The sequence below is a fragment of the Hyaena hyaena genome, unplaced genomic scaffold (assembly GCF_003009895.1).
Source record: "Hyaena hyaena isolate Hyena2069 unplaced genomic scaffold, ASM300989v1 scaffold_86, whole genome shotgun sequence".
Lineage (NCBI taxonomy): Eukaryota > Metazoa > Chordata > Mammalia > Carnivora > Hyaenidae > Hyaena > Hyaena hyaena.
In genome coordinates this window covers 498,324-512,254 of record NW_024080721.1, presented here as the reverse complement: position 1 = coordinate 512,254, position 13,931 = coordinate 498,324, and the positions used below count along the sequence as shown (strand labels likewise).

General features: G+C 46.0%; 1 protein-coding gene across 7 annotated transcripts in view; it reads right to left on the bottom strand.

The window, feature by feature from the left end:
• USP40 (ubiquitin specific peptidase 40) overlaps positions 1–13,931 on the bottom strand; it is an 86,182-nt gene that overhangs the window by 16,779 nt on the left and 55,472 nt on the right. For 6 of the 7 annotated variants that reach the window (XM_039234482.1, XM_039234486.1, XM_039234487.1 and 3 more), the window contains 6 exons: positions 11,823–11,876; positions 11,021–11,109; positions 9,592–9,678; positions 5,399–5,435; positions 3,508–3,572; positions 1,741–1,815 (listed from right to left, as the gene is read on the bottom strand). In XM_039234482.1, coding sequence (XP_039090413.1) covers positions 1,741–1,815; positions 3,508–3,572; positions 5,399–5,435; positions 9,592–9,678; positions 11,021–11,109; positions 11,823–11,876 — 407 coding nt within the window. The remainder of the gene's footprint in view (positions 1–1,740; positions 1,816–3,507; positions 3,573–5,398; positions 5,436–9,591; positions 9,679–11,020; positions 11,110–11,822; positions 11,877–13,931) is intronic. The other variant, XM_039234484.1, reaches the window with a different exon arrangement.

Below are 13,931 nucleotides of genomic sequence, written 5' to 3'. Positions count from 1 at the left end.
CAGCCCTCAAACAATGAAACAGCTGTATGTATACTAATATAACATTTATGTGGAGATAAAATATTAATGAAGAAAGTGAGGTACAGAAAAAGAATAGATGATCTTTTGCATAAAGAAAAATATGAATGTACACAAACACATGTATACACACACGTATGTGTGTGCATTAGAAAGTATATACTTCTGGAAGGATACAGTGGAAACTGGTTGCCTACGGGGGGAGGGCACTAAGCAGCCAGAGGGCAGGAGAGATGCTTACATTTTCTGGCCCTGCTTTCTATATACTTCAAATTTTGTATTCTGAATATTACCCATTAAAAGGTTCACTTAGGGGCGCCTGGGTGGCTTAGTCGGTTAAGCGTCCGACTTTTGCTTTGGTCATGATCTCGCGGTTCTTGGGTTCTAGCCCCGTTTTTGGCTTTGTGCTGTCTGCCAGCTCAGAGCCTGGAGCCTGTTTCAGTCTGTGACTCCCTCTCTCTCTGACCCTCCCCTGCTCACACTGTCTCTTTCTCTCTCTCTCTCCTAGAAATAAATAAAACATTAAAAATTTAAAAAAAAATAAAAATAAAAATAAAAAAATAAAAGGTTCACTTAAAGGTCATGGAATAAAATACAATTCTAAGAAGTGATGCAGAAGAATAAGGTATGTGCTGATGTGAGGAGAGCGTCAAGATACAGTGAATAAAAGCAAAACCCAAGTGTAAAACAGTGCACAGAGTATGACCCCCTTCACGTAAATGTTATAAGATACACACATACCCTTCTGTACCATTCTGCATACAAGCAGGCTAAGTCAGTTTTTTCTTGGAAGGGTTAATAAGGGAAAGTAAATTAATTGTGACTCTTTCTGAGGAGGAAAAATAAGGGAAAACCTTTTTCATTTTATGGATTTCCATGGTATTAGAATTTTCTGATCATAACCAAAGGGTTATCTCAGTGCTGGAATCTTTTTTTTTTTTTTTTAACTTCACCTTTACATGTGTCCACATTAAAAATAACCAAATAAATAACGGTCTTAAAAATTGGTAATACGGGGGGCACCTGGGTGGCCCAGTTAGTTGAGCTTCTGACTTTGGCTCAGGTCATGATCTCACGGTCTGTGAGTTCGAGTCCCATATGGGGCTCACTGCCATCAGCGCAGAGCCTGCCTCGGATCCTCTGTCCTCCTCTCTCTGCCCCTCCCCACCTGCGCTAACATTAAAAAAAAAAGTGGTAACACGCAGTGTTTATTTAAGAGCTCTTGGATGCGGCTGATTAGGGAGGTCAAAGTGATGCAGGCTTCTGGGAAAACAATGTGCAAGATACAGACACCTCTAGTCTTTAAAAGTTCATACCTCCTGACTTGCTAATTTTGACTTTGGAACAATGTTCAAGAGGATTTCTTTTTAAGTATTAAAAAGCTTAAAACAAGCTAAGGTTCTAACAACGGGACTATATGTGAATTAAATTGTGGTGAATTAAACTGCATACACTGGAGATGATTGTTTTTGGATTTTGTAGTCAGGTTAAAAAACGAAATATGAAAAGTAGGAAATAACACTGTATACACAATTGATTTTTTAAGAAGGAAATCTATGAAGATGTAGAACCTGGCAGCTGTCTGATTAGACAACTTACCCCAAACCCTATCATTCTCTTCATGATTGGCCGTTATTTCCCCACGATGAGAATATATCATCTTTGTAATCAGAAAGCAATCACTGTGATTTACAAAATGTCAGTTCAGAAGTGAAATCTTACCACGGGAAGAAGTTTCCCTTCAGTTAAAAGCAAAGTATCTCCAGAACGTATCATAAGTTCTTTCAGGGATGCATCCTGGGGAAAGAGAAATTCCTTTATGAGTTCTGACAGGAACAAACAGATTACTGGGTCTTTTCTTTAAAAGATGCCTCTATTACCCGTTCAAGAAAAAAAGAAACAGTAAGGCAGGTATGGGGGAGACAGGAAATAAACGGAGACTACAAAACAACGTATCATTAGGTTTTAAATTATTGGGGATGAACCGGAAGTATCACGAAAGATTATGGGAGGGGGAGACAGACAGGATGAGAAATGAGAGCCTGAGCTACATAGGATGAAATTCTAGTTAAGTCTAAAGGCCAGGTTTGATTTGGAAAGAGCTGGAGGAGATGAGAGAAGGAATTCTCCTGAAAGAACAGGGTTATGGTGGAGGTTACATCAAGAATCCAGGAAGAGCTGAGAGACAGGCCAACTAGAGTCCGGGCTGGAGAGGAAAAGGGGGGGAAAAGGAGAGGAAACTGATCGGGGTGGGGGAGGGGTCGCACGCGGAAGGAACTAGGAATAGGGGAGTTTTTAGGTGCTTTGAAAAAAGCCACTCACGTTTTCTGAGCTGGGGCGTGTACAGACCAGTCTGGCGGTTACGTGAACGACATACTGAAGTGGGGAACACATGACTTGGGGAAGCTGGTTGGTGTAATTTCGCTAAGAGGCCAAAAAAGGAAGGAGAAAACTTGCCCCAGGCGGCCGGTGGTGGGAAGGGTCAGGAAGGAGTAGAAGAGCTAAGAGGTCTCTGAAGGCCGAGACCAAATATGAAGGGTGCAGGTTCACAGGGGAGGGGCACTGCGGGCTGAAGACACCAGGCTGTGAATAGCAGGCCTGGGAAGTGGAGCCAGTTTTGAGGAAAATGAGTTTGCTTTTAGATGAACTGCTTGATACCGACATGGGAATTAACAGAGAAAATGTAGAGGTCACACGGCTAGATACGCTCTCTGACATCCAAACTCTGTCCTGAAGATTCCCTGGGGTCCACTTCTTACTCTGGGCCGTCAGATTCCTGGCCAGGCCTCAGGGGGACCTCTCTGTGCGGACTCCCTCAGCCCTACACAGTGAAGAGCGTCCCAGTGGAGGACCCCAGTCCACCTGCCTATGTCAACCTTCTGCTGATGCTCAGTGCCACCGTCTGTTCCTGAGCAGAGCAGGCGGAGAGAGACCGCAGGAGGAGTGGCCGCTCACAGAGCCTCATCTGCGGGCTTCGAGGACCGCGGGTTTGATGCTATCGGAATCAGCAAGGGGACGTTAACCAGATTCCAACGAGCCTGCGGTAACACCGTTTCTAAGGCTACCGCAAGAGTCTGGATGGATCCCGAGATGCAGTTTTGATCAAAGCCTAAGGAATAAGATGAATTCTGCCGTTGTTAACTTACAGGGAAACAGAATAAAATATTCAGGTTTCGAAATTCAGAGTGTAGTCTCACGTCCTCTTTCTGGCTCACATGTTTTCTGTTCTCTGAAGTTCTCTCTCCCAATGAGGAACTATGATTTCCAGGGACAACAGAAACATTCCCATGAGGCTGAGATTTTTCCCTCTGTATCAAAAGCCCACAGAAAGGAGTCAAAGTAGACCCAGGTACAGATGTTTGTGTCCTAAACAAAGATTAAAGTTTTCCCTTGAATGTATTCATGAGGGGGGTGGGGGTGGGTATCCTGCACAAAGCACAAAATAAACACAATCATTTGAAAGAACAAAACGTGTAGAAATAATCTTACTTCTTCACATAAAGGCTCCCCTGCTTCATAGCACCAGTCCATTTTCCGTAAATGCCACATGTCTCCTGTGAAGGAATCAAAATCAGGATGAAAAAAAAAAAAACTGTATGTTTTAAGAGTTTGTCAATAATGTCCCTTCTGGATAAATGATTTCAAGTGGGATTTGATCTAATAACTACTGAATTTTGAAGTAAACGATCTCTTCCAGGCATGAAAAAAATTAAGTCGTCCCTCCAATTTGGTTAATCTGCTCTCTATTCCATGAAGATCCGCATTCTTACAAACAGAAATAACAGGCTGTGATTACACGGTATGTACATTATACCTGTATTATCTACATGCCACACACATCACACACAAGTACACATATATACCTAACTACGGGCTCTCTCCTAAAATCATTACAAAGTTGTTTTATTTCAGGGTCTTGGTTGAAAGTATAGGCTAGTATTTCTTAGCAACTGACAATATCACAACCAAGCTGTTCCTATCCAGTTATCAGTTAATCTAACAAAGAACAGTGTTTCTGAAATAGCATTTTAATGAAGTTGGTATAAATGAGCACTTATAAATGTAAAATAATCTTTAGTAGATTACGGTCTCTCAGTATGCTTTCTATATTCAGATGAAATGGGACATGATTTGAGGAGGAGAGGGAAGATGAAGAGAGCAAGAGTTGGAAATCCTGGTTATGGAAAAAAAATAGCCACGTTCTGTGAAGAGTCAGCCAGGCCTCCCCCGCCCCCCCCCCCCCCCCCCCCCCCCCCCGAGAAGTGGCAGCTGGAGGAAGACACCCAGTCTCCCACATCACCTGCACAGGCCACAGGTTTGAGTCCTTATAACACTGCTTTGCGGACCCTCTCTTGCCATTAGCTCAAGTTTTAAGTACAGTAAAAATTATATCAACATTTAACTTAATCTAAGTGTGTTTTTAAAAAACCACCACCACTACCAGGAAGTTGACAATAGACACCATTACTTCCGAGCACAACACAGAAGGAAGAACTCAGGGTCTGTGGGCAGAGAGGCCTGGCTACTTGCCGTGTGACTGAGTAAACCCTGCAGCCAGTCTCAGCCTCCGTCTGTCACCCGTGAGATGGGAACGGACACTGGTCCCTGCGCGGGAGGAGCGTAAGCTCTGAGCAGCTAACGGCTAATGGCACCACAGGTTACCCTTCGGTGAAGCCTGAGGACGGCAGATGCTCTGAGGACTGCAGCCTGAGGCCCCCTGAGCTGGCTGCCGTGATCCCGCCCGGGTACCTACTTCAAAGATTAGTTTTCTTGGGGCGCCTGGGTGGCTCAGTTGGTTAAGCGTCAACTTCGGCTCAGGTCACGATCTCACAGTTTGTGGGTTTGAGCCCCGTGTCGGGCTCTGCACTGACAGCTCAGAGCCTGGAGCCAGTTTCAGATTCTGTATCTCCCTCTCTCTCTGACCCTCCCCTGCTCATGCTGTCTCTCTCTCTCTCCCAGAAATAAATTAAAAAAAAAAAAAAAACATACAAAATAAAAAAGATTAGTTTTCTTCATTCGTGTTACATTCCCAGTCTCCAGCACAAAAATCTTGGCACGAAACACAATGCACTGAAATTCTGAATCAGTGAGGTTAAAAAGAAAAAAACCCACAAGTGAACGGCCAGGGTAACTCCAGAAGGCATAAATCCTAACTTCGTCTCTGTGCCAGTGCTGAGCCTGGGCCCTATCTAGGCTAACCCGTGACCAGACTTCTTTGAGCTTGTAAATACGAACCAGGAGACTTCATTATGTACATACAGAAGCGTAAGGTGTAAATGACAAACCTGGACCAAAAACGTCTAAAAAGCTTTCATCAGGCTCACAGACCATTTATTATAAGGATACAGGTAAGACTGCATCATCGGGGGCTGTAACTTACCTGGGAGGCCACACCTCTCCAGCATGAGCTTTAAACACTGTTAAAAAAAAACACACACGCACAATAACCGTGTTCATTAGTTTTCTGGTTTTGAGTTACAGTATCTTGAGACAGACCCTATCTGGACCCTGGGGCTATCTGTCTTGCTATATTTAATAATTCCCAGAGCGATCGGGATGTACACAGTCATGAGGGTGATTTAAGCGAGCTCTGCTTCCTAGGAGCTGCGTGGGGCAAACCCAGGTGGGAAACAAGTTTCTGGGGTTTGCATCTGAGATGCAGACCCAGCTGACCCACTTCCAGGTCTACAGCATGAGCCCCTGCCTGTGAGGACCGACATCATGGTTTTGATGGGATAGGATTGATTAGGCTGACTTCACAGATACGCATTAAACCAACTCTTACAAAGAGAGGTTAGTCTTTATGTAGCACCCAAGAAACACCACTGGTCACCTATAAACTCACAAAGAAAAGATCTGTGCAGCCAGTGACCCCACGGCACCATGCACTGAGCGAGATGTGATTAACAGAAGTTTAAATAACAATAATAAAAAATAGAAACTCCCAACTTCCTGAGGGGAAAAATACTCTTAAATTAATTGAGGACAAAAGAGTAAATAAAACATGATTTATACTACACCAGAGCAGAAGGAAGCAAGAATAAGGAATTTAAAAAAAAAAAAAAAAAGCAGCACAGGATCAAAATATCCATTAACAGGAGAACATTTTTTTTTTAATTTTTTTTTAAATGTTTTATTTATTTCTAGGAGAGAGAGAGAGAGAGACAGCGTGAGCAGGGGAGGGTCAGAGAGAGAGGGAGTCACAGACTGAAACAGGCTCCAGGCTCCGAGCTGGCAGTCAGCACAGAGCCCGACACGGGGCCCGAACCCACGAACCGCGAGATCATGACCTAAGCCAAAGTCGGACGCTTAACCGACTGAGCCACCCAGGCGCCCCAACAGGGGAACATTTAAATACACTATAAGAGGCCTTAAATAAAAGGGTACAATGAATTTATACGTACTGGTCTTAAAAGATCTTTAACATACTTGAAGTGAAAATTCTAGTACAATACATGCAGTGTAATCCCATTTATGATGTAAAAGAGACCTTGCAAAGAAGCCCAGCCCCTCGTCGTACACGCATATGCATCTCCCCACGTTGGTCCACGCGCGCCCATAGTCTGGAAGGACACACTCACGGGTGTGGTCAGATCACACCATCCCAAGACAATGGTGACCCCTGAGGGACTAGCCGAGGCTGGTGACCAAGGAGGATTTTTAGCACGGCCCACCTCGCCCCCTGGGAGGTTAAAAAATAATTCCACGAGTACTTGTATGATTAAAAGTAACAAAGACTGTTTAGAAAAGGAGGCCGAGGAGGACGCGTTATACTAACACACGGGGAACGGGGGCAAAGCTGCACAGGGAACCGCCCTCGTCACAACCTGCAACAGGGGCGCCTGCGGGCTCAGTCGGTAGAGCGAGATTTCAGCTCAGGTTATGATCCCAGGGTGGTGGGATCGAGCAGCGGTTGCATGGCGAGCACTGGGCAGCTACCTGCGATTCTCTCTCCCCCTCTCTCTCTGCCCTCCCCAATCCACGTGTGCCAAGTGCACACGCGCTCTCTCAAAAAAAAAAAGAAACACAAACAGCTGGACATCCACCACAGCTGTGTTCCAGAGAGAGGGAAGGGCAATGGAAAGGCCTTGTTGGGGACAGCATGGAGGCCACCTTGGCCGAGCAGAGTGCACGCACGCTCGGGGCCTCTGGCCGTGACTCTGAGTGGGTTAGGGAGGCACAGAACGGCTGTGAGCACAGTAAAAGGATTCCTCAGCTCGTCTGCAGGAACAGACCCTGGGACATGCAAGGCTGGAAAGACAAAGATCTGTCAGGAAGCTGTTGGAACAATCCAGGTGAGAGCTGACCAGGGTGTGGCAGTGGAGGGAATGAGATGTGGCCAGATCCTACATACATTTTGGTGGAAGAACCAAAAAGAACCTACTGAAAACCTAGATGTGAAATAAAGAAGAGAAGCAAGGATGGCTCCGAGGTGTTTCAGCCGAGCAAGGGGAATGGAGCCGCCAGTGGCTGACGGAGCGGAAGTGCGAGCGAGGCGCATCGGAGAGGGGGCGGGTGCACAGAGCAGGGGGTGCTGGGACCCGGGGTGACTATAAGACAAGCAGGCAGCAGCATGGGGTTCTGGGCTGAGGTCTGGTCTAGGAAGTGAGCACTGGGGTGCTCACAAGGCAGAGAGAAGAGCAAAGAGCAAATTAAAAAGAGCCGAAAAGTTAAAAGGCAAATGAAAAACTGGGAAAATATTTACAGCAAGTAACAAAGGGTAAAAAATTTAAAAACTGTTTTCCCACGGACAATTTCAAACACATGCAGGGGGTTGTAAATATGAACTGCCGCGTACGCGGACCCCGAGATCAGGAGTCACGTGCTCCACCGACCGAGCCAGCCGGGCGCCCCTATGTTCTCTTAGTTTCTCTTAAACTGTGACTAAAGTTCTGGTGGTTTTTATCGGGGGCCAAAATAAAGTGTATACGTTGCCTCTGCTCCCCCTTTGGTCTCCCGAGTCCCTTTTTTTTTTAAAGCATTTTTTTTAATGTTTATTTTTGAGACAGAGACAGAGCATGACCACTGGAGGCACAGAGAGAGAGGGAGACATAGAATCTGAAACAGGCTCTGAGCTGTCAGCACAGAGCCCCATGCGGGGCTCAAACCCATGAACTGTGAGATCATGACCTGAGCCGAAGTTGGACGCTTAACCGACTGGGCCACCCAGGTGCCCGAGTCCCTTTTAACCTCATCCTGCCACCGATGCCACAAAGAGGCGATTTCCACCTCAGGACTGTGCAGACGGTAGCGCTGTGGTGCGTAAACACATCCCTCTGCCTCCTGTACTTCTTCTACTCTGTTCCTCAGACCTCAAAGCTCAGGTCCACTAAAAATATATATATATTTAAAAAAAACATTTTTTTTTCAAGAAGAGCATGGGTATCAGTTTGAACTTCTAAATGTCTAGGTTGTTAGCAGTCTTTCAGGATCATTGTTTAGATCCATTGATTCCCTAGGAGATTAAAAAAAAAAAAAAACTGTGACAGTCTAAAATTCTTCATCTGATGAGTGGAGACAGGTCTATAAAAGATCCTTCTCAGTACCGGTTTGGTTACCCTGCGGTCTAGTTTCCAGAAGAAAAGGGGGGAAGAATGCTTGATCCCTCTCCTTGTCGCTCCCACATCCACTGTGTGTAACCAACGAAGACGGTCTTTTTGGATCGTTCTGGACCCAGGAATTTTATGTATGTGGTACGCGTCCTCCTCAGGTTTAGGATTATTCCTACAAAGGCTCCCACGGTCTCATCTGTGACTAGCAGAAGCCTCTTCACAGTGGGCTCCTGAACCTCTCTGCTGCTCCCAGCAGGCCTCGCTGACTTTGCTGCTTCTGTGAGCCTGAGATGTTCCAGGCTCACCAGACAGGCTCCTGACCTAGATGCAGGACCAGTAGCGACTCTGAGAAGCCCTGATTCCTTCCAGGGGGAAACGGTATTTAGCAACCACAGCCTGGGTGCTGGGCCCCATCCCACCTGGCCAGTCCCTGTGTGTAAGCCGTTTTAGGGGACCGAGCGAGAAAAAAAAAATTTAAAAAACCAACACCGAGTTCATTCTGCCTCTTCTGATCCAAATTCAGAAGCACGGGCTCTATTCAACTACAATGTCATGTGTGTCTCCGTTTTTCCAACACTGAAAGTCCTAGTTCTTCACAACACGAATACAATCCTTTGTCTGCTTTACCCTACACACACACACACACATTCATGATTGCGCGTGTGATTATGTACACGTATAACCTAAAAACACCAGAAGCAAATATGCCAAAATGTTAAAATTAGTGAAATAAAGGGTAATGAGGTTCTAAGTTTTTCTTTTAATCCACTTCTACATCGCCCAGATTTCTATAATAAACAAGCACTACTGATAATCAGAAAAGAAAAAAAAATAATCTTATTTTAAAACTCTGGGCTGGCTCACCAATTTTCGAGTTCCCCCAAGTTTTAGTGAATGCACAGAAGTCTTTAAAGTATATTACATGAACATGAGCCTTGGGACCTCAACACCCAAACACGGGTCACTACTGCTCCCGAGGCCACAGACCCGTACCCACGCCCAAATCAGTAAGATTACTTACATCTCTCACAGACATCGTTTCCTCTACTATGATCTCCATCTCTGCACCAGGCTGGACTTCAGTCCCCACAGTGAAACACAGGAACAGCTAAGACCAATGAATGCAATTTAATCTAAATTTAAAAAATTTTATACATGTATTATTTGCTTCCAGAAAAGAAAAGCCAATGGTCCGTGAAATTTTAATAAAAAACTCATATACAAATAAAGATGTGGGCAATTTAATGCTGCAATTTGAACAATAATCTCAACTGCCTAGAAATGTAAGAGGCTTCACACCAATGTTTTCACCCCCATAGGTACTATTACAGCAGTCGTCTTCTCTCACAGGTATTCTTTATTTCACTATGGCCTTCACTTCTTTCTTGGTCACTCCTCAAAAGGATCTGCTATGCACTGTAAGCATGAGCTGGGCTTTTTCTCTGTGTCATTTGGTTGTGATCTTATTTTCTGTCCAGGGAATCTGATCTGTCAGTTCATTTCCTTCCCTTTCAAACTCAATCTTACTTGTCACATCCACCCCCCCGCCCCCCGCCCCCCGCAAGCCGGTCCTGCACGCCGACATGGTAGAGTTCAGGGGAGGGACGAATTAAAGAGGAGGTAGCTGGGAAACTGATGAAGTGGATCCAGGAACCCCAGGGAACCTGACAGGAGGCTAGCTTCCCTTGATACTGAGTCTTAACTGTAAGGACACGGTGACTTGTGGGTTGCAATAAAAGTTTATTAAACAAGTAGGGCTCCTGGCAAAGGTCGACCTACTATTCTACACAGAAAATGAATACTGATAAGAAAAAGAGGACTGCTATGAGACCATTATACTCCTGCAGAGTAGTTCAGGGCAAGATCAATATACTCTTTTCATTCAACCTAAGATACACAGTTGTTACTTGTCACTTTCCGCAGTGCTGAGAAAGAGAAACAGTGTCAGCTGCGATCACAGATACCAAATTGTGAGATGGACCCCAATCTCACAGATGTCAAAATTTGGGAGAAAATGGGTGCATTTTAGAATTTCTGAAATATAGTGATTCAAACTGGTGGCCACTCAACTTTAAAGGCCCTCTGTAAGAAAATTTTCACCGAACTCTATGGATGTATGCCTGACACAGAAAGGTACCATTTAAGAAAGAAACTTCTAAGAAAAGCAGTTACTGCTGCAGTAATTAAGGTAAGAATAATGCAATTAAGAACTTCAGGAGGTGCCTGGGTGGCTGAGTCAGTTAAGCATCCAGCTCAGCTCAGGTCTTGATCTCATGGTTTGTGGGTTCGAACCCCATGCTGGGCTCTGTGTGGACAGTTCAGAGCCTGGAGCCTGCTTCACATTCTGTGTCTCCCTCTCTGCCCCTCCTTTGCTCATGCGCTCTCTCTCTCAAAAATAAACTTTAAAAAAAGAAAAGGAAGTTCTGACTCTGGGAAGGCGGCGTCTGTACCTGAGAGGGAGTCGGTGCTTTCCCAGGACACAGTCCCAATGAGCTCCCCATCTTCAGCTCCGCTTCCTTCACAGTATAGCTGTCGGGCACTATAACGAGTGTGGATAACATGATGAATGTTATTAATTCCTACCTCTCTGGGCAAAATAATATACTGAACTCAGTCTTTCTTTGAAAATCAAGAATACAGAGAAAGATAAAAAATGAGGTGCACTCCATGCAAAAAGATTACCTATATGATAGTTACGTTTGATTTTTGATGTCCACACTCTAGTGTTATCTATACAATGCTAAGAAATGTAGCTATGAATGTTCTAGATTCAGACTTAAGAAAAATCAAAGAGCCGTTGTTTACACGGATTAAAAGCGAGATATTCCCAACTGCTTCATGAGCGATGGGCCAGCCCTTTCCACGTTTACAGCTGCTGTGGGGACCACTGTCGATTATTTAAGCCAAATGACAAGATGCTTTACAGAGGCAAGAGCAGAGACTGCTTCTCAACTGCTGTCACAATAAAATGAGCAACACAAATAAAACACTTTGACGATAAATCTAGAAAGATAGGACTCGATCAAAACAACTGCCTAAAATGAGGATCAGCTGATCAGAAAGGCAGGTGTTTTCCTTTAGACAACAGAAGCATCTGAATTTCTGGTTGAGATTTTGTCATGCATGAAGACAGCAGTGGGACCATAAAATGTCCCAAAAATTAGTTACCAAAAGGTAAATTTAAGGATATTAAATATCGGAAGACATTATTGACAGTTAAGTTAGGTTCTGAAGGCTCCCATGAAGACTTACCTGGACAGAGAAGCTTCCCATTTCTATCAATAGGTCGCAAACAGCTGTTCTCAGCTACAAGTAAGAAGACGCCAGTGAGTCTTACACACTAAGGGAAGTCGCTCTACTGTGTTAATTAGCAGAAAGCTACAATGAGCTACAAGACAAAAAATCCCCATCAACCAAGAAGAAACCCCAAGTACGGGCAGCGTTCACTTCACACAGGAGCTAGCGGCGAGGGAGTGCCGGCCAAGCTGAAATCGTGCAAAGCCAGCCCAGTAACCGTGAGGGCCACCGCAGATGTCCTGGGGCCTTTCAGCACCGTTGTCACAACATTTAAGTCAACACTGGTTATGACTGTATAGTGAAATTAAAAAAAATAGCAAAACTAATAATTAAAATACTAGAGACCCTGAGAATTTTTTTATTCTTTTGTAAAAAACACAGCAAGACTAGTTTACACAGGGCTCTCTTCTTGTCGGAGAGCTTATGATACAGAGTGAGCGTCTCTTCTATTCCTGGGCGAACGGTCATAGGCTAAGTTGGGTCTGCTTCCAAAATTTCCTACGTTGTGCTCTCAACCTCATGAAGTTCTCCAGGAGCTCCTTTTTTTTTCTTTTTAAGTTTTTATTTTGAGAGAAAGCATGAGCAATGGAAGGGCAGAGGAAGAGGAGAGAGCAAGAATCCTACCATTATGGCAGCGTGGAGCCCGACGTGGGGCTAGAACTCACAGACGGTGAGATCATGACCTGAGCCAAAATTAAGAGTTGGCTGGTGAACCGACTGAGGCACCTCCAGGAGCTCCCTTAAAGCGAGCTTCTCTACTGGCATCCTGTCCTCTGGGAGGCCACCACCCTTTCTGTCACTGCTTCTTTCCTCACGTCCATTCAGCCCTCTGGCTGCACACCGGTCCCTGGAGCTGCGCGGTGCCATCGTGCCCACGGTCAGCTACCCCTTCTATCCCTCCCTGTACCTGGTTTTTCTGCTGCACCCCCGTGTCATGGAGCGATGGGTTAGCCCTTACTGCAGAAGGCACGTGGGTCACCATGGGAGAAGGGGGAGAGACCACACACTGTACTGTGGCGAGATGAATACCAGATGCTTCAAAGTAATTGGCCCCTGATGATGAGGCACCTCTGCTACTCAAGCAGTGACTGTGCACTGAAGGGTGAGTAGCAAGTCTGTACTTTATGCAGTCACTCAGTTAACGTCCAGTGGAGCTGACATCTGAACCGCGCTGCTGGGTGGCGGACGTTACGTAATGAGCCATGGTACCTGACATTCGTGTCCACTGCCCACGTGTAAAATACATTAAGTGACTTTCATGCTTATTAAATGGATTAGGGTCAGTGGGCCCTACTTTGTGGGGGGCAGAGGGTCCCTGCTTTGTGGGCAGGAGTCCGCCAGGTTGTGAGTCCAGACAGAATCGTCACACGGCCACACAGGAGGCAGCGACTGGCAGGACAGGAACGGCGAGCCTCCCCAGCTCGCACTCTGCCGGACCACAGCGAATCCGAAATTCTGCAGTTCTCCGTGTTGCAGGGCGGTGACTGATGTGAAGGCAGCAAACAATTCTGATACAAGTTTCTTAACAACTGAAACAGCTTATGGAGAGTTCTTCAACTTAAAAAAAATGCATTTTCAATACTGCCTCCTTAAGATCGTCCCACTGGACTCCACAAACAGATCTCCTAAGTGCCAGACCCGTGCTAGAAGCGGACAATGCGGCAGGAAGCGGAACAGCCGCGGAGCCCCGCTCAGAGGCCCTGCGACGGGGAAGGGGGTGCAGGAACCGCGCCGGCGCTACAAGGGAAGGACAGGGATGAGAACGAAGCAGACGTCGGAGCAGGCCGCGTGCTCAGGGATGACGGGAAGGAACATTCCTGCTGGGGGCAGCCGAGCGAGTGAGGCGAGCGGACAGGAGGGAAGGGGACAGAGTTGAGGGAGGGGACAGCTCTGAGAAGCTGGATGGGACGTGGTACGGCGGGAGAGCTGGTGCACCGCAAACCCGGAAAGCCAGCACGGGGGGTGGGGGGGTGTTGTGCACAGGAGGGGACCAGAAAGAGGTCGGAGGCCGTGGTCAGATGAGGCCGGGTCTTGAAGGCGAGTGCGAGGAAGAAGCCTACGGAG